The 23,710-nt window shown below is 36.7% G+C and overlaps 3 protein-coding genes across 3 annotated transcripts; 2 read left to right on the top strand and 1 right to left on the bottom strand.

The window, feature by feature from the left end:
- The first annotated feature begins 159 nt into the window (after window positions 1-159).
- Window positions 160-22,782, top strand: LOC136800367 (glutamyl aminopeptidase-like). Its single transcript, XM_067057003.1, has 16 exons — window positions 160-987; window positions 1,293-1,572; window positions 1,898-2,018; window positions 2,550-2,704; window positions 3,271-3,384; window positions 4,087-4,230; window positions 14,270-14,425; window positions 15,389-15,632; window positions 16,000-16,130; window positions 16,897-17,097; window positions 17,824-17,912; window positions 18,283-18,387; window positions 18,513-18,683; window positions 19,710-19,847; window positions 21,173-21,251; window positions 22,555-22,782. The coding sequence occupies exons 1-16, from the start codon at window positions 380-382 to the stop codon at window positions 22,768-22,770; spliced, it is 2,952 nt and encodes a 983-aa protein (XP_066913104.1). The 5' UTR covers window positions 160-379; the 3' UTR covers window positions 22,771-22,782.
- Window positions 5,150-11,427, bottom strand: LOC136800403 (uncharacterized). The gene is made up of 3 exons (XM_067057062.1): window positions 11,346-11,427; window positions 6,047-11,217; window positions 5,150-5,979 (listed from the first exon to the last, which is right to left on the bottom strand). The coding sequence occupies exons 2-3, from the start codon at window positions 11,130-11,132 to the stop codon at window positions 5,150-5,152; spliced, it is 5,916 nt and encodes a 1,971-aa protein (XP_066913163.1). The 5' UTR covers window positions 11,133-11,217; window positions 11,346-11,427.
- On the top strand, window positions 12,498-13,571 carry LOC136800369 (cannabinoid receptor 1-like). Its single transcript, XM_067057005.1, has one exon. The coding sequence runs from the start codon at window positions 12,566-12,568 to the stop codon at window positions 13,508-13,510; it is 945 nt and encodes a 314-aa protein (XP_066913106.1). The 5' UTR covers window positions 12,498-12,565; the 3' UTR covers window positions 13,511-13,571.
- Window positions 22,783-23,710: the final 928 nt, after the last annotated feature.

Here is a 23,710-nt window from a genome sequence, read left to right as displayed (position 1 = left end):
GATTGCTATATTTTCTGCTGAAGATGAGTTTATAAAACAAAACATTTCAAACATTAAGCTACAATGGCATTTTGAAACATTGTTCCTGTTTCTAGGTTTCTGCTGCAATCAACCTTTATCATGGAATTCATTCGGTAATTTTGACAGTATAATTTATTTGAAAATTTAATTTTAGTTGTTCGGCCTCTATTTGTTTGAAATTTTACGAATTTTATTAGATAAGAATTTTATTAAATTATGGAACTGTGATTATACTAAAATTGGTTTGGTACTATTAAAGGCCTCTGTTTTAGATGGATGTTTATTGCAAAAAGGAGATCATTTGAAATATTGCGTTCTTTGTCGTATTAATTAGAGAGATCGACGATTCTTCCATAGAATGGGTTGCACAATAAAGCAATCAATAATTTTCACTTGCTTAACTCTCCTGGTCATTTCCTTCTTTGCAATTCTGAATGTATGGAGCTGTAAAGGAGTTACTGGTTTCATCACGTTATGGAAGAGAAATATTTTTACGGCAGTCGAGAATCCTAACGATATGATTGAGACTGATTTTCAAAAGACTGATCAATCACCGTTGCTAAATATCCAAAGAATCACTCAACCTTCAAATCATACTGGTCGATTACCAAAACATCTAAAACCATTGCTGTATGACATTAGTTTGGATCTGTCCCAAGACGAGCCCTTTTTTACTGGTATATCTTCAATAAAGTTTGTATGCTTGAATGAGACGAACCAAATAATGTTTCATGGCGGAAATTTTAGTTTGGTAAAATTGGACATTCGCAATGAGACTCAGAATGGGACACTTTTGAGTTACAAAGATATTTCTTATATGGAAAACACTCAAATGTTTATTGTTCAACTAAATGATAATTTAAAGAAGAACTCTACGTATTATCTTCATGTGGTGTATAAAGCAGAATACAGCACCAATCTCGCTGGTATTCAGAAAAATATCTATTTCGATGAAGGCGTGCAGAAGTATGATAATTTTTTCACTCTCGTTTGGCGGTCATAGTCGTCTTTGCTGAGGACTCGCTAAAAGTTATTTCTCGCTTCTCAAACTAATTCTTGGTTTTGGCCAAATTTGACATTGTTGCAATAAACATTACTCTTAATGAATTTTACAACACAATGATTTAAATTCTTTTTCTGAATATTAACGATTTTTTTTCTAATTTCACGATTTTCGTGGTTTTGATCTCTTTTCGCGAATCCTGATAGCATTTAACTTTCTGCCTTCAAAATACTACTGCAACAACATCTCATGCATTCTTATTTTACAGAGAGATGATTTCGATATATTCAAAGCCAACCTATGCAAGGACTGTATTCCCTTGTTTTGACGAACCATCCTTCAAAGCAAGATTTCGTTTACATATAACACACCAAGCAAATACAACTGCTGTTTCTAACACGCCTATTGAAAGATCTTACGTCCTTCAATCTGATTGGTCGAAACGAACAACAGTGTTCACACTGACCCCATATCTATGTACCTACTTGGTGTCGTTTTCAATCAATAATCATGCTTTCAAAGAAACCACTACCAATAATGGATTAAAGGTATATTGGCAATCTCTTACCCAGAGCCACTTGTACCATCACTTTTTAATCTTATTGATGGATGCGATACAAGTGAGCGCTATCAAAATCATAAAAAAGCAAGCTAAGGGACTGGATACGTGTTCGTGTTTGGGTATATTGGCCTTTCAGAAAGTTTTTTTACCCATTTCAAATATTTAGAAAGGTTTTACAGTTTTTACAAAATTAATTCACTCAGAATTATATTTCCAACGAGATAATGTTTAACGGTTAAAGATATATCGCCAGTCAGTTTTGGGAAACTCGGACTTTACCTCGTTATTTCCCTTGTTATTTCCTTCTTTAGATCCGATTATTTTCAAAACAAGAAGAACAGAAAAAGATTGTGAAAAGTTTGAAAACGGTTGTAAAAACATTGGACTTCCTTGAGAGTGCTTTTAACGTCAGCCTTGGATTGACTAAACTCGGTAAGCATTGTAGATCTTCTTAACCCTTCAAGTTTAGGAGACGTGTATTCGCGTTCCAAATTTACCAATATACCTAGTTCCAGACTAATCATTCTTAATCACTTGATTAAAAAGGGTATGAACCAATTGCTTTTAGAAAGAGTATAAAAATACCTTTCTAATGTTACCAAAACTGTCTAACTCTCAAGGTTAAAGCTTTGATGCCAGTTTAAAGTTTTGGATTTCAAAAAAAAAATTTTTCACATTTTTCAAACTATGTTGCGTGCTGGAGAGGTTAAGAGTTAATTCTTATACAATCAATCTCTTAAATATTTCACTTCGAAAATATCTCACGAGGTACTAACAATATAAAACTTTCTAATTGTGCCCTTCCTCTGTGCGCTTGTACGCCTTAGAATCGCCAGGAGGCCTCATTTGGGTGGTTCACTAGGAAACGGTTCAAATGTAACGGGCTTTCGTATTTTTTTAGATAGGTAAAGAGTGGACTTTCCATACTTCTCTCAAGACAATTATTTTCATTGTTTCTTGCAGACATTGTAGCAGATCCTAATTACAAGATGACACCGATGAGTAGCTATGGATTATTGGTCTTTCGCAGTGCATTATTGGTCTTTGATGAACGGTGCACTACAGTTGAATACGAAAGGACTGGTACGATTGAAATCGCTCAACGAATTGCTCAACTGGTAAATTTGTTTAGCTTTTTGATGAAGTTTAGGGGCCCATAAGAAATTCCCATCTACAAGTTTCTTGATTCTTGATTTAAAAAGCCGCCACTTTACGAATCGAATGGATCAGTTGAGATTGTTGTCGCCTCCCAAATCGCTGCAATATTGCTTGTTATTATTTTAGCAATGATTTACCTATCTTAAAATAGGCAACTATCCCTGAGCAGAGCCCATACCGTTCGTGATGGTGGGATCATCTACCCTTTTCCCATATAGTAGGGGGCCAAGTCCGTGACATCTTTTCTACGACCTAGCCATTTTTAGTCTATTCCAAAGAACAGTATATTACAAGATATTTTTGAGAGGGAGGACGCGGATTAGGCCCGGGAAAACTTTTTATGACAAAAATAGTGACGCCATAGGCAAAACTGCAAAAGAAATAAGGGGTAGAGAAATAACTGATTTTTAAAAGTCAAAATGAACGAAAATGATTGGTACTATATCTGAAAGAGCATGAAATTCTGTATTACTAAAACACACAAAGGAATACAGAGCATACATAATTATCAATTCTTTTTTACTAGTGGTTTGGTAATATGGTAACATTTGATTGGTGGAATGATGTTTGGTTAAGTGAATCTTTCTCAAATTATTTTGGAATTTTCGCTATCGACTCTTTGGACGATCAAACATTTGCTGTAAGTCAATTTTTGTATAAAAACGCAAAATTTATTTTTCGTTTATTCCATTTTTTATTACATGCCTTTCTTATAAGAACCAGCCTTGGCTCAGCCTTGGCAATTTTCAGGCTTAAATATTCTTACGGTGTTCTTGATACGCTTAGTTTCTTTACTTATTAAAAACTGAAAATTAGTTTAAAATCAGTACTTTATCAGTAAATTCTGAAATCTGAGGCTCAGATTGTTCTTAATCTGTTCTTAGGTTTTGGCCAATTTTCAGCCTTGTGTTCTTATAAAATAATTCTTATAAAAAAAGTTTGTAGTTGCAAGGTTTTTACTGTATAATACTTTATAATTCATTTTGAAAATAGATGATGTTCTGTGTACCAACTTGCCCAGCACGATCTTTACCCCAGAACCTCCATAGGCAGTTACTGCCTAAAATTATAAGAACAAACTTTGTAAGAACATAAGGCTTCGATGGCTGAAATATTTAGAACAAGTTTAGAACATTTTAAGGCTTTACAGATTCCAAAACACCCAATTTCTTAGGAAAACGAACAAAATACTAAGAAAGATTAAGAATATTTTAGGCTTAAAACTCATAAAGTTAAGAACATCCTAAGACTTCAAAAAATCTGGATGTTCTTATAAAAATGTGTACTGGTTTCAATTATAAGAACTTTAATGGAATCGGCCTTTATCTTTCTTTACCTTTAGAGAGAGGGTGAACTAACGAAAGGGCGTCTATCATCAATGGACTACGATGATAGAAGATCTGCTCATCCATTGATTGTGCATGAAGATGATATCCAAAATACTTTTCAAATCGATGACCTCTTTGACTTGATTACTTTTAATAAGGTATAATGACCTGTTCAATGCCATATTCCATACTGGAGGGCGGGCGGAGGGGGTGGATGAACCTTTTAAAGTCGAAAGAAAATTCTTGAAAATGTGTGGGTACCCCCTGGAAAATTGGCAATCTACTAAAAACCTTTTGAATCATTGTTCTTCATACCTTTAGGACGAACTGAAATCAGTTTTACCCGTTGAAGTTTTAAAATAAATATTTACCTCCTGTAAAAATATTTTCTAAGACTCCCCAGAAATTTATATCGGATAAATACCTGTGTTGTGGGACAGTAACTTGGACACAAGCGTTCGTAACGTGATGAATAAGCGTTCAAACTGAATGAATAAAATGACAAGAATTTCTAAATTGACAATGATTGAAAAATGACTAAAGTTGAAAAAATGACAAAGTTTTTGAAGAAAAATGAAATAAATTTAAGTGAATAAAATAAATAATTTCTTACCAACTTGCCAGAATGTAAAGCTGTGTAAAAACTGTCCACAAAATAAATTGAAATGAATTTAAAGTATTTGATTTGAAAATGATTTGAGTTCTGATTTAAGATTTGACTTTGAAGACAAAACGCAACTTTTCCTAAGTCCACGTTTCTCTTCACATGATGCTCTCAACAGAGACTAATTGATTCTGAAAAATTGAGTTGACACAGAAAAAACTGAATGCTATTTTGAAATGCTATGATAAATCCCTAAGGTATAAATAATACAAAGAAAAGACAATAATTGATTTTTTTAATTGTTTTTGCGTATTAAATAAATTGACGTATACGATTAAAATGGGATGACTTTTTGCAGTCATTAGGAGCGAGTGCGCCTAACACTGCCCCAACTGAGATGCAAAAAGTCACCCTAAAGTGAAAGGTGTTTGTGTTTTCTATTTTTTTTTTTTTTTTATATATACTATGATGAATCAGCATTGATCAGCCATATTGTTCAATTGTTCAATGATTGACTTCTCATTAACATAATGAATAACAATTAGTTCTCGAACATGTCGGACAGTAGTTCTGTTACAGTTCTCAGAATGATTTCGATAACATACTTTAACTTGACGAATTTTGTTATCCTTACTCACAATAGTCTCTTCAACCATACCATACTGGTAAGTGAGTTTCAATGGACTGTTTTTCAAGAATAAAACAACATCTCCAATACGAATATCAGTATCAGATTTAAACCATTTTGGTTGATTGATGAGTTTTGGCACATGATTGATTAGCCAACTATCAAACCAGGATTGATAGATTAACGAGTTGGCTTGGACAATTTTCTTAGGGTCGTTAGACAGTTCGTATGGACCCACAGGACTACGTTCATTGTTACGCCCAAGTTTCAGTCTATTTGGGGTTATCAAATCCATTGACTCAAAATCAGAAACGTAGTTACCGAGTGAAATTGGAAGATCGTTGATACAATTTGCTATCTCTGCTGCAACTGTCTCCCATTGGAGAACAGACAACTTTTGATCGTTGTAGCTTTTCGTAAGTGATTGCTTGATTTCACGAATTCGTCGCTCGACTTTGCCGTTGTAGTTATGCCCATCGACTGGACACAATTCGAATTCGACGTCGACGTTGAAGTGTAGCTTGTATTTCGTATCGTTGAAGTTGATTTTCGCGTTGTTGTAGGTTTTGAGGATTTGTGAACCACGATCGACGAATACTGACTTCGGGTAGCCAGCGTCGCAGGCGAAACGTGTGAATGCTTGGAAGAATGCTGGGCTGCTGTAATCGTCCATCACTTTGATTGAGGTTGTCGATGTTGTTGAGCAGACGAAAACGACTAGCCAAATTTTGAATCGTCTTACGTTTGTTGTAGCTGTCGTAAGACAGGAATGGTCCTGCCAAATCCACTTGACTGTTGTAGAATGCAGGTGCGATGGTGAGTGATGCGTTTGACATCTTCCCCATTTCGACTTCGACTTTCTTCTTCTGGATATGACGACATAGCTGGCATGATCGACGTACCATCTTCACGATGTCTCGTCCTTCAATGATGAATGCTCGTTTGAGTACGTAACGCCAAGTTGATTCGACTCCACTGTGCTTGACCACTTTGTTGTCCCAGTGAGCTTCGTTGACGATCGCGTAGGAGATTGGTGAATGCTTGTCAAGGACTGGCACGCAGAAGGTTGTTGATTGGAGATCGATCATAGCTTTCGTCATTGGTGTGGGGATTTGAACTTCGTTGCTGTCGAGTATTCGTCCAGTGTAGGTGAGTATGCCGTTGATATCTTTGGTGAAACGTTTGTACTTCTCAGCTTTGATGAAATGACGAACTTCTGCTGAACCTTTCCACCAGTAGTAGTGTTCAGCACGTTTGATCTCGTCACTCGATAGGATGATCATTGATTTGTCGACCATTGAAATGTCGGGGAACTTCTTTGGACCTTTAACCTTTGCTAAAGACTTGAGTGCATAGTAATATTTATAAACAATTGCTAGAATCCTAACCACTTTCTTGAATGGAAACTTGTTCGGATCCAATAGATAAGAGGAGAACAGATATCTCTTCTTCACTTCGTCTGGAAGACCAGTTCCTTGCCTTGATGCAAAATTGCAACTTGTTGATACCACAGTTGAAGTCTCTTTCTTGATTTCGTTGATTTCAGTAAGGTTAAGAATAATATCTCTTACCGATTTAATGGGAAGATCCTTTTGAGTCATCCACTTGTCTCCATTGATCCATCTTGATTGGCTGTCAACATCTTGCAGTGAAGCTCCTCTTCTTGTTGCGATGTCGGCTAGCATTTGATCTGTCTTGATGTAGAACCAATCGTTTGGGTTTGTAAATCGTTGGACTTCAATCACTCGATTGTGGACGAATGGTTTCAGTTTGATTTCATCGTTGTGAATCCAGTGAAGGACGATTTGGCTGTCTGTGAGATTTGTCCAACCATCATGTTTTGATTGCAGAGCTTGCTTGACAACTTCTCCAGTGTGAGTGTTCAGGACGGCTGCCGAAAGCTTTCCTCTTGGCTGTGATGAAGGATTTTGGATGATTTTCGAGCGAGCAAAGATCAGTTGACATGAGTAGAGCCCGTTTTTACGAAGAACTCTTCCATAGATGGCTGAAGCTGCGATCGATTTGCTGGCATCTCCAAAATTGAGGGTAGAAATTTTGACGTCGACGGCGTCCTCAGGAATGATGCATCGGTTGAATGTTACATTTTTGATTTCCTCCATCATCTCGAAGTGTGATTGCCATATTGGACGAAATGAATCTGGAATGATATCATCCCAACCTAGCTTACGTTCAACTAAGTCATGGAGGTCGAGCTTCAATGCTGCAGTAAATGGGGTCAACTTCCCAGTGATGTCGAAGATTTCCGCTGCTTTCGATACACAGTGTCGACGAGTGAGTTTAGCTGGGATTTCCTTTTGAGTAATTGGCTTCTTTCCTCGGACCTTCTTCGCAAAGTTGAGTTCAGCGAAATCGATTGAAATGACGTCATCTTTGGAAAACCATTGAATACCTCCAACGTGGATACTTTTACCGTCAGCAGAAAGCTTGTCGATTGGATCTTTTCCTGAAAAGGTGAATCCTTTGAGTCCAAATCCTCCCTTTGAGCAGACAATCTCCATTTCATCGGCTCTTTGCATGGCAAGGTCGATGGATTCCTCACCGGTGACGCAGTCATCGACATACACATCTCTTTCGATTATCTTGGATACGTCTGGATATTGCTCTTTCATAAGGTGGGCGGTTTGGCGGAGTCCACGTTCCGATTGATTCCCTGACGATTTAACACCGTAGATTAGTGTTTTTATAATCTTTTCTTCGGGAGATGATCCAACGTTGAGGGAATCGTTCCAGAGATAGCGTTGGTAACACCAGTCGGATTCGGCAAGCTTAATCGAGTTGTACATCTTTGCAATGTCTGTGTGGAAGGCGATTCTTTGAGCAAACCAACGAATGAAGATGTCGACGAGTCTGTTCATGCCGTTGGAGCCTTTGGCGAGAATTGAATTGAGTGAGTGGCCGCTTCCAGTTGGCTGTGAGGCGTCGAAGACTATACGACACGGAGTTGATAACGAATTCGGTTTCCACACCGCCCTCCAGGGGATGTAGTTCTTTGTGACGTTGGCTTGAAGTGCTTGCTGTGATTTGATTGGGAGATTGCAAACAAAGTCAACGTGACCGAGGTCTTGGAGTTTGCGTTCAGACTTGATAACATCTTGTTTGTCTTGTTCGTACTTGTTGAGTCGGTTGACTTGTTGAAGGTAAACTTTCATCGCCTTGTTTCGATTTGGTTCAAGACGAATTGTTGGGTCTTTCGTGAATGGAAGAGTAGCAGTCGTGATTTTATTTTCGATGTCGACGTGAACTGATCTGTTGATGAGATGCTGTTCGACTTCTTCACGAATGCTGCTGGTCTGGTTGAAGTCGTGATCTTTGCAGTCGGAGCATGATCGACATTTGATGCAACGGTATGAGATGTCACTTCCTGCGTCCTCTGCCATGTTGAAGATGCTTTCACGTTTGACATGTGATTCGACGTTGACGTGGTTGGAGCTGTATCCCAATAGTCGAACATCAGGGTTGACTTGATATCCTACTTGATAAGATCGAAGTTGGTTAGAAAAGAACGAAGTGAAGTGTATACCTTGCTTGTTGATTGATGAGAAGATTTGATGAGGTCCACCAATAACACCCCGACTTCCATCTGGATTCTTGAATGCAGATTTATAAATCGTCAATCCAGAAGGCATTTTGAAGATTGGTTCGGGATGGTAACGTAGAAATCTGATGCCGATCATCAGGTCGACTTCACCACCAATTGATGTTGGAATTGTTGGAAGGTTGGCTATACTCCTCCCATCTTTCAAAAAAGATGCTTTCAGATCGTTGTAAGCCTCTTGAAGTGGGTACGTGGGAAATTTGTGGGTGATTCGGTCCAGGGATGGTCCAAAGAAGGTTGCTGGTGGGCCATCGGCTGTTGGAATGCGTACAGTGTAATCTCCACGTGTTTTGGCTGACACACCACCGACTCCACCAATATTGATTGATTCGTTGGATTCGAGTGTTGCGTTGTCTTTAAGGCGTTTGGCTGCCTCTGAGCGGACGACGAAGTCGCTGCACCCTGTATCGTAGAAGACGAGATATGTTTGATTGTTGATTGATATTTGTTGTAGCATGTAGATGGCTATCTCGGATTGATTGTTGGCGTTTGCATGGTAGTCACCAGGTTGAATGTCGACGTGATGGACCAGTTGGATATTCTTTGCACAGTCTGGAAGATTGGGGTTTCGAATGAACCTTGCCTTGAAGTCATTGAGAAGTTGTTCGTTTTGAGGATTCGTCTTGTGTTCCTCGCATACCAAAACGTGTTTCTTGATTGGATATTGATCATGACTTTCGTGTGGGCATACAAAGTCGTGTTGGCAACGTCCATCACGGTGTCGTCCTGTGTTGGCAAGTGCTCCCGGAAATAAGCATTGAAAACATAAGTTATTACTGGATAGGTGCTTAAATCTTTGACGAGGAGACATTTTTGAGAATTTCTCGCAGACATAGTATTGAGTGAGTTTGGAGTTACTAGGACCAGTAGTTGAGAAATGATCAGTGGCACCACAGATTTGACAGGCGTTAGGTTTATTGAAAAAATTGGAACGACCAACCTTTCCTCCCTTTGGTGGATTGTCCTGTTGATTCTGTTGGCCATTGGCGAAGTTGATAAGCTCTTTCTGTTGGTAGATTTTGATTTCTCGTTCCAGGAAGGTGAGAAGTTTAGTCCACAACTCTTTACCATCAGGTGTCTCGTCTTCTTCTGCACAGGAGGTTAGCCATTTCATGGTGATTTGATTGCCAATCACATTGTAAATTTGATTGATACCGTCACCATAGTAGAGATGTGGTTCAATTTGATGCTCACTTGCCAGACTCATCAATTCTTTCATTAGATTGATAATCTTTCCAAGAGCTTCGACGAATTTGGTTGGCTCTCTAATTTTCGACAATTTATCTAATTGGGTAAGCTCAAAATGTTTGTTAGACAATAAACGTTTGACGTCACCAAAGCTTTTCTTAAGAATGCTCCAGATTTCGTTGATGTCTGACTCATGTTTCACAATAGATAATGCTGTACCCTCAAGGAAATTATTTTTCAGAAAGTCTGGCATCATATGCTTTGGAACGGTAGTCGAATAGAGTTTATCAAAGTCACTTTTAAACTTGTAGAAGTTGACGGATGAAGAGTAGCCACTGAATTGAGGAAGTTTGATTGAAAGCTGGGATTTGTTAAAGGTCTTGACTTTATTGAGGTCACGCCCTTTGATCTCGGCATCGATAAATTTCTCAAATGAGATAAAATGTTTGAAAGTAAGTTCATACCCTTCTTTGAGCTTAGTGACGTCATCAAGTTTTCCGGTAGGGCATTTCGAGATGAGAGTAGCAGTGCGAGTAGAAAGTCTCTCAAAGTCCTTTGACATTGACGTGATGCATTTTTTCATCTCTTCGAGTTCCTCATTAGTTGATTCAGTGATGTTTGTTTTAACTTCCTCAAGGTTCGTACCGTTGGGTTCCTGGACGTTTGGTTGGATTTTCGATTTCAACTCCTTGAGTTTTCCTTGTACGTCTGTGAGTTCGAAGCTGAACCATTGTTGATCTGCGACAATGTGGCGGGAAGATGCGACACTCTGACGTGCGGACATGACGGTTTGAGCATTGAGAAGATACGTACTGATAGATGTCATGACTGCTTTGTATCTGGGGGCTTCTCTGCCAAATTTTGTTCGGTAGAATGATCGAAGATATTCTGCATGCTTGCGGTTATTCTCGATTACATTGTTGGGTGTGCTTGCGATGATCGGATGCTCTGCGATGAAATCGTCAATCTCATCAATCATGCAATCTGCACTGATTTCGTCAATTAATTGAGGTTTGGTATCCATGACGTTGTGAATTTCTTGTTGTTTGAATGTTGTGGGACAGTAACTTGGACACAAGCGTTCGTAACGTGATGAATAAGCGTTCAAACTGAATGAATAAAATGACAAGAATTTCTAAATTGACAATGATTGAAAAATGACTAAAGTTGAAAAAATGACAAAGTTTTTGAAGAAAAATGAAATAAATTTAAGTGAATAAAATAAATAATTTCTTACCAACTTGCCAGAATGTAAAGCTGTGTAAAAACTGTCCACAAAATAAATTGAAATGAATTTAAAGTGTTTGATTTGAAAATGATTTGAGTTCTGATTTAAGATTTGACTTTGAAGACAAAACGCAACTTTTCCTAAGTCCACATTTCTCTTCACATGATGCTCTCAACAGAGACTAATTGATTCTGAAAAATTGAGTTGACACAGAAAAAACTGAATGCTATTTTGAAATGCTATGATAAATCCCTAAGGTATAAATAATACAAAGAAAAGACAATAATTGATTTTTTTAATTGTTTTTGCGTATTAAATAAATTGACGTATACGATTAAAATGGGATGACTTTTTGCAGTCATTAGGAGCGAGTGCGCCTAACAACCTGTAAGTGTTGATCCCAACCCCTGTATGGATATAAAATGGAATGGCCAAATTTTATTTACAACACGAGAATTTCAAGATTTCAGAATTTGATTTGACTGTGTATTGAAAAGGGGACTGGAGTTCTTATTGTTTTCTTCTTCCAATACTTAAAGGGACATTAACGTAGTAAAATGTAAACATTAGGCGAACCACGTGTCATTAAAGAGAACAATTAAAATCACGTGTCCAAAACAAACTTGTAAAACAATTGAACAATCAAAATTAGCCATATTTGGTTTGATTTTTTATTTCGACATGTGACATTTGTGTTGATTTTGTATCCGCTGCATACAGTTTGTTTACAAATTTCGCAAGAACTGCTATGTCCCTTTAAGTGGACCGATTATCTATTTGATAGTTTACCTACCGGAGGGTTGACGCCCACTCTCCAACTTGTAATAGCAGTTTTATTTATATGACTTTGATAAAACACTTGTTTCTATTGAGTTATTTGATGGGCTATTATTTCATTTTTAGTACCTTATCAATAAGTTGGTTACTTGCGATAATGAGTCTCATTATTGCACTAAATAGATTTTGAATAAATTTCGAATCTTTTTTTGGAGAAAAATAAGTTTTGATAAAAAGGTAATTGAAATGAATTACCACCCAGTTTCAATCTTGGCTGGAAGCAAAGAAGTAGTCCTTCCTGGTAGGAGCAGGTGAAATGTAGTTAGGAATCTAAAGCAAAAGGTTTGAAATCAACAGAGTTGGAAGCTTACTGTACGAATAGGTTGTTACTGGACACTATCACAAGATAAAAACTATCCAAAGAGGTTGACTTTCACTGTCTCAACAAAGTCATGTCGTGTCTTATATACTTTTTACTTCCAAAAGCAGCGCAATTGATTGCTACAGTCATTTATAGCTTATCTGGAACCATCGCAGCGCTTGGAAACACGTTTTGTCTCATCGTTTTATGGCAACCTTCACAAAGATCAAAATCGAACAAGATTTTAACATCGCTGGCTATTAGTGATTGTATAGTTGGCTATGTATGCTTTCCGTTGGCCATCTGGTTGATCAATTTTAGCCAAAAATCAGACACACCCACTTGTGTGATCAGCGTAACTTTCATTTTTTTCACTCTTTGGATGGTAAGTTGCTCCACGTGTTCAATTATTCTAATCTCATATGACAGATATATTCTGATCACCAAATCTTCTCGCTACGATGACATTTTAACAGATCGAAAAATCTACATCATCATGGCTTCATATTGGTTTGTTACGCTTATCTTTTCGATAATTTGTGTTTTTAAGCGTCTCGTTTACTATCTTGCAAGTCCATTAATCATAATTGTATCCGTCATCCTTCTATCGACCAGTTACTACTTCGTTTGGAAAGCTTTCCAACAAAGCGGGAAACGTATCAGTGAATTATCCGCAATTGGCAACAACAACGTCGAAGCACAAAAGAGGCTTAAAAAATCACAACGTTTAGCAAAGAAAGTGCTCACTTTGATCATATTCTATTTGGCTGCTTTTGTTCCTACAATAATTTTTATTATCATTTCATTGGTTCAACAATCAAAACCTGAGCTGGTATCGGATAACCTTTTGATGTATACATATTTGATCATGACTTATATTGGGCTATCCAATTCCTGTTGTAATTTCTTTATATATATTTTGAAAGATCCAGAATTTAAAACAGCATGTACAAGATTGCTTCGGAGAAGTGGCGTGGTTCGACCAAGTAATAACACAATCAGACAGAGCAATGCAAATAGTGGAAATATTCAATGAGCTATTGAGTCACAACTTTATACAAGTATTCTTCATGTCAACCACTCACATATTTTGGCCATTCCAGAGAAGAAAGAAAAGGCTAGATTCAATCCGTAATTGCCAGTGCAGTGCAATTGTCTTAAGGCTTCACCTTTTCCCCCTAAGCAAAACGTCCCGAAAACAGTACTGCTTACTGGGAAAGTAACATTTTTATTTAATAAGTTATGATAATGCACTGATAATTTTTGATTGGAAGAAAAGTAACGTCCTTTAACTTTTTATGGATAGTTTAATCTGACCCAATCAACTCTTCTTCTTGAACATAAATAGGGCAATTAATTTCTGATAAAAACGCTATCAACAGTCTTCATTTGATATATTAAAGGAGCTAGTTAGATTACCATTGAGTGCACTAACTGGACCATTATCAATACTTCTCACAACATTTTTTTGTTTGACACCCCCTGCTCCTCCCCCGTTACACAGTGAGGAATGGCCAGCACTTTTTTCCATGAGAAAAATACCCTGCAAATTATAACCCTCTTCGACACTGTGAACATACTAAAGTTCTTTGAATTTCTAACTATTGTTAGTGGGGAGTTTTCCATCTGCCCAAGCATAACAACTCTTTCATTTTACCCCGTTAGTTAAAAGGCTCTAAAATAAACGGATCATTGAGTCTGGTATTCTGGAAAGTCTGGTATTTTGGAGCAATATCATTATGCTAGAAAAACTATTAGATCGGTGAGTCAGTTAGGTTATTTTGATCTTCCCTAGGGTGTTGCTGTTGTTGAGATGATGAGCAATTTCATTGGACAAAAAGAATTTCTAAATGGAATCACATCATTCTTAGAGGAGAATGCGTATAATGAAAATGGTGTCACCACAAAGGATCTATGGAAAGCATTTGAACAGGTCAATCAAATCAAACAGGTAATTCTTGTTATCTATAGAAGAGGCCCTCCAAGCGGTTGGCGTGATGTCGTGATAGGTAATTTTTTCAAGCGTGATTACGTGATTTAGAAATTTATTCTTCGTGATTGCGTGATCAGGGGTCAAAACGTGATCGTGATTTGAAAGATTTTTGAGATGTGATGCGTGATTTGGACTTTTTCAAAGTGATGCGTGATTATCCAATTTTTTGCTGTTTTACGTGATCGTGATTGAAGACAAAAAAATGCGTGATATCATAATTAGAGTTACCGCTGGAGGGCCTCATAGAAAAGAATGTTGTCTGACCCCCGGCATACTGGAAAATTTGACAACATTTTGTCCACGGTATATGTGAAAAATACCCTATACAATTTCAACCCCACTAAGAAGTTGTTTTTATCTCCATTTAAAACTCAATAAAAGAAATTTCCCTCCAAAACCATCCCAGTCATTTTTGACCTGAGTACAATAGAATTTCTATCCCCATTGGGATTCAGATATAAATTTTCATCCCCATTGTGGAAAAAAAGTTTCACCAACGCTGTGAGACAGGGGTGTTTCAAACATTCTTTCATTCAACGTACCTTGATGTTAAGAAAGTAAGTTTTTTCATAAACCAGCAGATTGTTTAAGACTTTAGAATCAGCCAAATATTTCGTTCAGGATAACCTTGACCCAATAAGCATACCCAAAGTCCAAAATCGGGGTTGCATTTTAAAAATTGGGTTAAAACTTTTATTTAATATCAAGTATCATCTTTCTACCTGTCCTTCATTTTACTAATTGTCCTTTGTTATTCCATCCTAGCCTGGGAATTCAAGCGTTAAACTTTTTCCACAGTCTAGCTTATGATATTTTTGCTGCTTACTATAATTTTAAAACTTTGTGAGGTGAGGTATTTTTTGTTTTTCTAAAATTATGAGCTTGGATTCCCAGGCTAATTCCATCCATATATTTTTCCAGGGTGAAAATAATTCTTTGGGTATCGGAAGCTTGATGTACTCGTGGACACACAAACCAAATTATCCAATAGTAACCTTGAAGCGTGTAAACAATTCCATGTTCAAACTGACTCAAGGATCAATCATTAATGTCGAATTGAGTACTAAGAATCAGAGTGTGACCAATGAAACGTTATGGAATATTCCGTTCACTTATATTACTGATCAGAATAAAACATCAACTCTGGTATGGCTCTCAAAGAAAGGTACCACTGTTAATGAAGTTGATTTATATCATTAATGTTTCTTTCATCTAGACAAAAAAAGTGCCTGAAAGATGTATTTTTCTCGAAGCGAGACCTCCCAGCTATTATATTCTTAGCCTTATTGGGCCATTTTTGAACTTTTAGATCCTGAGATCCTAAGGTTGTTCGTTTATTAAGTCTAATTGTTATAACTCTTTTTTCCAACTCTATGATAAAAAATGAGCTAATTTCTTAACGGAAATTAAAGTTAAAAACAATAGAAAAAAACAAAAGACTTCTAGGCCGTGGTTTTATACAGACTATGATTGGACCCAGGCCCCATATTTAACTACCATTAATTTATTCTTTCATGTTTTTCATTATCAAGAAACCATTTTGAATTTCCCCTATGATGTCACGTGGTTGAAATCGAACGTTGGAATGGTCGGATATTACGTCACTAATTACGATGACGTCACATGGAATGCCTTGATTGACCAATTGAAACAAAACAAAGAGGTTAGGTTTTCCTTTCTTAAATCACCCTTTTTTATCGTAATTCACAGTATTCATGACGTAATTTTTTAGACGGAATCACCCAAAATTACCCGGGCAAGCCACTGTTGGATGAATTCAAAATGGCAAATACAGGTCTTTTTGGGTGCTTCCGTATTAAAAATTACGTCACTATAATAACAGACATGTTTCGCTCTAAAGAGGTTGTAGGATCTTTACAAAAATCAGTAATCCAGCTGGGAAAATAACTAACCCAACATAGAAAAACTGGATTTTTGCACTAACTGGTCGATAGCTCTATAATGGTTATCTGATAGCAGATGTGGAGATTTGCTGCCACACGCTTTGCTTTAAAGATCGAGCAAACTTTCCGCTTCTTTTAGAGCTTTAGCGTGGGTGACCGGTGACATCGGAATATCAGATAACTATAATGGGCTCTTCCAGAAAATTTTTGTACATGGGGGCAAACTTGCTATGATTAGGGGTGATTTTGCATGTCCGGTGTGTCAACTGATGCTTGTCCGGGGGTGAGATCCGTTGTCCGGGGGTAAATTTCTAAAAAATGTTATATCCTCCACCCCCCATATATTCAATTTTTTTCTGCAAGAGCCCAATGATAGATTTTTGCTTTTTAGCTGCCTAATAGCGTTTGTAAAGTGAATAACTTTTCATTTTAAAAAACAAGACCGGTTTCCAAAAAGATTTATCAATTCAAATTTTCATAAAAACCTGCTATCATAATTTGTTATCTTTTACATTTCGTCCACAGGTTTTCGATGCAGCCGATCGTGCAACTCTATTGAACGACGCATTCACGTTAGCCAATAAACGCTCGATCGATCCATTAATTGCGTTGAGGCTGAGTGAATTTATAAAGTATGAGATGGATTATCTACCAATCAAAATGTTCCAAGCGAAATATCAAAGTTTGATGGACCTCTTTGATCCAATCTTAATGGAAAAATATCTGGTAACTGTGAATCTTTTTCTCCTCAAATTATATCATGTCCAGTGGAACAAATTATACATCCTCGCTAAATTTTTTCGTTAAAAACAAATTATTTGCGATTGAGCGAAAAATTATAACCGAAAACGTTTTCTATTGTTTATTTAATTTCGCTCCACCGAAAATAAAACAATACAACTTTTATTTTTTTAAAATATACCTTGATTTATTTTTGCAAACAGGTATTGAGACCCTAGACGATGCTATCGTCCATGTTATATATTATTATGATATTACGATATAACATAGTTGTATATTATAAAACGTCGGCGGAAAATAGCCTGTGTTTACGACATTGAGCCCCTCCGACTATTTTTCACCCGCGCGGACAAAATTTCCGCCCGACTGCTATTTGCGTGTTTGAGGTTATTCTTTATTATTCGAATTCGTCTTAGACTATAGCATAGTCCAATACAAACCTATTTTCATCAGTGGATACCAAGTCACCAAGCTTTATATACGAAATCCACAGATTTAGATATTTTTGAACTCACGGCTTGCGACAATCTCATATCACATTGCCACTTGTACCACATTTGATTTTATTAATGAACGTGATGCAGCCTTTCGCGAGCGCTATCAGAATCATAAATAAGCTAACTAAGGGTCTGGATTCGAGTTTGGGCTGCAGTACAAAACCACCAACAATTTTTGGTTAATGTTAATGTCTTATCTCAATATTATTTTCAGAAATTCACTTGGAAAATACAATCACATCTTGTTATACCAGAGTTTATCAATGATCGATCGAATCAAAGTGAAGTTCCTCATAAAACGAGGTAAATATACTGGGTGACTAAAGACTTTTTAGCAAGAATCTGCTGATGCGCCAAAGAAAGTCTAGGCTTGGTTGACTTTTACTTGTATCACAAACAGAATAGTTTAACGGTTACTAAAATCATTTGTATCGTACAATTAAAATTAGCCTTTCATGAATCTCAGCATAGCAGTTTAGTCTAGTTTTCTCCTTTCTACTGGTTGAAAGCACATATTTTTTATAAGCAATCTGATTTTTGACTCACGGCTGGAGTTGCTAACATGTTACCTTATTCATTACTTTCAAATAAGCCCATTTGAGTTAACTAATTTCAGTGTCAACCATGAAATTATAAGTTCCCAATGGAAAGTTAAAAATGTTTATTTTTTTAGGACACAAAGGATGGAAACGTTCAAAATAGCTCTCAAACAAAATGTTTCTGGTGAAATGTATGAAAGAGTCAAAAATGTTTTCGAAAATATCTACACTAACCAAAGGTATTTGAGCTGTTTTATTTCCAAATTCTGTTTATGTACTCTTTGCTTCTTGAAGGCTCAGATTCGGCAAAGATTCTTTAAGATTGCAACATAATAATCATCGTTCTATTTTCCAATATTTTTAGTGGTATTGGTTTATCTCCAGAAAATCGCCTGCTCGCTTTATATTATGGTTTTGAAGCTGAAAATGTGGATCACTACAATTTCTTGTGGAGATTATTTCGAACGTCACCTATCGACACTGATCGGAGGATTCTGATGAAAGCTTTCCCAAGATTTAAACAGCTTGTTAACAGGTGAGAAGAATACATCGCACCATAAGCTTTGCATCTCTGATAAAATACTCTGAAGTTCCCAATAAACGCCCCCCCCCCCCCCCCGTCTTGTTAATTTTTCGAAAATCAACCCCCGGACCTTATTAGAACCCCCCGTTCATTAGTTTTTAAGAATATTTTCAGCTATCAAAGAGAAGGACCCTTATTTTACTCTAAACAGCCTAATTTTAGCCTATATTTATCTATTTTTGGGTTTTCAGAAGTACAATTTCCAACCCCCCTGTAATTAGGTTCCCCCGTTTATTAAGATCTCGAAAATTTTCCAATCCCCCGTTTATATTAACCCCCCTTTATTTGGAACCTAAGGGTAGTCCGGTAAAAAAGTTGAGGGTAATTCAAGAGTCGCATTAATCAAATGATCCTCCATTAGCCTATTTCATAGGATTCGTGCATCTTTTTACATGCTACACGTTTTTTTTTTATAAGAACGTCAAAATTTTTCGAAGCCTTCGGATGTTCTTAGTTTTTTGGATTTTAAGCCTAAAAATGTTCTTAAAATGTTCTTATTTTCAGCATTTTGATGTAATTTCTTAAGAAAATGCATGTTTTTAAGTCTCTAAAGCCTTAGAATGTTCTAAGAATGTTCTTAAATTTTTGGGCCTCAAAGCCTTATGTTCTTATATAGTTTGTTCTTATAAAAAAAAACGTGTATTATCTCTTCAATTTTATGGGGGAAATGCACAAATCTGTTATATAATGTCAATTCACTAAAAGATTTATTGTTACAATAACGTAGAAAAATATCGGGGTTGCCACAAATAAAGTTACCCTCTTTGATTTGATATTGCAGGCAGTAGTAGAAAGATTTTTCAAAGATTGTTTCAGAATCATTCAGAGGAAAGCCTAACTCAAAATTTGGTGTATTGCTTTTTAATTTCACCTCAATGGTTCAAAAGTTATGTTCAAAAACCTAAAATGTCAATTTTAGAAAATGTCAAAAAAGTCTGTTAATTGCCTTTACTACTCCTACTATGTTTGTACTTTAAGCACCTTGGCAAATGCGTTTAACACGAGCATAGTATCAGTACAAGACACGGGATCCACTTTAGCTCAATTGACTGCAGCTGGTTCATTAACAAGTGTATGGCAATATATCAAAACACATTACACATTTTTTGAGAAAAGGTAATTTATATAATCTATCAATTTTGATTGCCCCATTGCCCCAGAGGGGGAAGCGGAAGGGTGGTGAATGTAGGGGGTACTCTTGTGTGCTTAATTGTAGGGGGGTGGAATAAGCAGGGGGATGGATACTCCAGATAAAAATCGACAAAATGGAGGGGGTGCTTTAATTAAGTGCTATTGACCTGATTTTGCTAACACTCCCTAGGAAAATGAAGGTTTTTGGCCAATTTTGGCACTTTGTAGCATGAAGGTCATAAAATGGGGGGGGTCATTATAAAGTGATATGGGGTTGATTTTTAACAAAAATTGCTAAATGAACCCCCTCAAATTAAGCACACAAGAGTATATGCGGTCATGGAACACTCCATAGCGGAGTGCAATGAATTCAGACTAAGCACACACTGAGCGTCCGGGGCGAAATCATCCCTCAAAAAATTCTTTTGCTGGAGGTTTAGAGGCTTTAGAACAAACCCTGTTTATACAGCCTTGAATTTTTGAAAGTTTTTGAAGTATTTTTTTACCGTCACTTTCCAGAAAATTTTTTTAATTATTAATTACTTTATAATCTAGACCCGAATTTTAAATTTAATAACATTAATTTTCAATTAAATTACAAAATCTTTTTAATGAATCAAGCACGACTTTAAATTCTAGGTGTAATTCTAAGAAACTACCCTTTTTGAATAAGAAAATCACGCAAACCCGGGGAGGGTCACTTTTTTGAATCCCTGAAAGCCTCTCAGAGGGGTACTAAAACCATAAAACAGTAATAAGGTTGCTTAAAGGGTGTAAAATTGCGAAGTATAAATAACATCGACTCCCTTAAAGGGTCATAAATTCTCGTAGTTTGAAAATTTGGCTGAAAATCGAGAAGGGTAAAAACGTAAAGTAAAAACGTCAAAAAGAGGGCAAAAAGTCTCTAAAAGGGTCGATTTTCAAACCTTATTTTTCTCGGACCCCATCCATTACGCAAACCGCTGTAACATCTAATTATTGACTTTAATTCTGATTTCCAGCCCCTTTCAGACGTAAATAATAGTGAGTTTATGTATTCGAGATAAATCGAGGGGGACGGTATAGAGCAAAGTTGACATGTCTCCGAAATCACCGTCCACTTTGCTCGACGAAGGTAAAAAAAACAAAATACCGTCGTCTGTTTAGGTGAGCAAAGGCGATATAGAGTCGTACATCAACTATCGACTTTGTTTTGTATCGATTTCACTTACCGTCGCCCTCGATATCCTCCGATACATAAACTCGGTAATGTTTCTATGACGGCAGCTTCTGATTTTTTTAATTGAATCAGATTATTCTTTCATTCCTAGATATTCGAACAGTCATGATTTATCCAAGCTTTTGATTTTCATTATGGGTAGATTCAACACTGAAGAAATGCTTAACGAGGTAAGAGACAATGGTTGACTCTAAGAACATGTTCGCACGTGACGGTTCCGTTTCGCTTCGAAACGAAATGAAGCCATTCTATTGGTTACATTCAAGTGTTACGTCACTTCTAACCAATAGAATTGGTTTACTCCATTTCGGAGCAAAACGAAACCGTCACGTGTGAACATGGTGTCTAAATGATAAATAACCAGAAAGAGGAAAGGAATTTTTGGCAGTACTCTTAGGTGCCAAATAAACGGGGGGTTGGAATAAACGGGGGGGTTGGAAAATTTTTGAAATTTCAATAAACGGGGGGGGACCTAATTGCCGGGGGGGTTGGAAATTGTACTTATGAAAACCCCAAAATAAGGTAAATATAGGCTAAAATCAGGCTTTTTGGAGCAAAATAAGGGGACTTCTTTTAGCCAACTGAAAATATTCTTTAAAATTAATAAACGGGGGGGGGGGGGGGGTCCTAATAAGGTCCGGGGGGGTTGGAAAATTTTCGAAAAATTAACAAGCGGCCCCCCGTTTATTTGGCACCTAAGAGTAATCAAATTTTGTAAAAAGTGAGATACCCGTGGCCGGGAAGCTCAGTCAAAAGAGCAACCGCCTAGCAATCAAAGGGATACCCCCTTCTCCCAGACCCGGGAGGATTCTATCAGCCAATGGGGGTAAAAATAACAGATTCATTGAAATACGATGGGGATTGAAATTCCCATATTCTTATGACTTCCAATTCCAATTCCAATTTTTTGTTTTCGAGTCAGAAAATTCAGTGGGTTGGTTTATTTGATTATTTTCGATGGGGACAAAAAATGAAGGATAACTGGGAAGGAGTTTCAGTGGGTCTGTGAGAAGGGGGTGTCAACGGACGTGGGTTTAAAATTCTCGGTGGTGCAAAAACTCAATAAATTAGTAACTTTTGTAACATATACTCTGATGCATCCATAGCTAACAAAAAGTTAGCTTTCTAGAAGCAGCAGTGTTTTTTATAAGAGCCATGAAATTTTTGCCGAGGCTCGGCTGTACTTATTTTTTAAACATTTTTAACATCAAATTGTTCTAATCCTGCTCTTATTTTAAGGGCAAATTTGAGTAATTTCTGGTTTTATACCCTTTATTATGTTTTATACCCTTAACTTGCCCAAAATTCATCCATTCCAGGCTAAGGGTTATTCTTAAAAATTGTTTTTATTTTTTTGTATTTTTGAGTCTCGTTGTTCTTATAAAATTGTTTTAATAAAAGAGTATTTCTACGCAAAAAAGTTTGAGAATATCTGAATTTTTTACTCAAATATTTTGTTCATTTTTATTACAGGCACAAAAATTCCTTGATTCGCATCCGTTGGGAGGAGTTCATTGCACATGGACTGAAAAATACATTATAGAGACTATTCAACATAATAAATACTATAGTACAAATCAAACAAAAATAAAAACAGATGAGAAAAGAAACATAGAAGCTTGGCTGGATAGTCGAATAACGAATAATGGATTATTTGAAAGAAAAACTTACACTCGAATGACTGGATGACTTTAGCGACATTCCTAGGGGCCGTCCACATGGTACGTACGCACTAAGGAGGGGAGGGGGAGTCTTCTCAAAAGCGTATGCTTGCGTACAGGGGGAGGGGAGGGGTCAAAGGAAAATGTACGTACGCAAAGAAAAATTAGAAAAATTTTTCATAGCCCTTTTTCGCTAGTTTTTTTGTCGACTTTTACACTTGTTATACGCATCAAGGAAAAGAAAAAGTTTCTTAATAAAAATTGAGTTTCATGTATAAAATAAAGGTCCGAACCAAACGATGTGAATTCGAAATTTTTTTCAACCGAGGAGGGGGGGGGTGAATTAAAAAGTACGTACTTACCAGAGGGGGTATAGCCATTTGCGTACGCTTGCGTACATGGGGGAGGGGTTACTCGATTTTCAACATTTTAGTGCGTACGTACCATGTGGACGGCCCCCTAGAGTAAAAAAAGTTAACATCCGTGTTTAAGGCTTAAAAATATTTCAGTCAATGGTATTCTGTAAGGACTTTTTTTGACATCATACACTTTTTCATAAGATCCAGTAAATTTTTGACTAGACTCTAGCTACTTCGACCCTGGAATTATTTTATCGTGTTCTTATTTCTAGGGTAAAACTGGGGTATTTTCGATTTGGTATGCTGTTTTCACCCATTTAACTCTCAAATTCTTAATAAAATTCAGCCATCAAAATAGAGGGGTGATAAAAAACTCAAATACCAAGATTTTCCAAGATTTTTCTAATGTCATCCACGTTCGAAATGTTAAACGCAAAAATGACTTAAAAAATTATATCAAATATCTGGTAATGAAAGTCAATGATTACAAATGATTACTTGAGATTTCAGCTATTTTTTTTTTTTTTAAGAAACACACTTTTAAGAAACATGAGGCTCAAAATGCCTAAAAACTAAGAAACATGACGAGGCTGAGAATGAGAAAATAAC

Source organism: Clytia hemisphaerica, unplaced genomic scaffold (genome assembly GCF_902728285.1).
Source record: "Clytia hemisphaerica strain Z4C2 unplaced genomic scaffold, Clytia hemisphaerica genome assembly, whole genome shotgun sequence".
Taxonomy (NCBI): domain Eukaryota; kingdom Metazoa; phylum Cnidaria; class Hydrozoa; order Leptothecata; family Clytiidae; genus Clytia; species Clytia hemisphaerica.
Note: the sequence above shows the minus strand (reverse complement) of the source record. Positions and strands in the feature narration are given on the sequence as shown.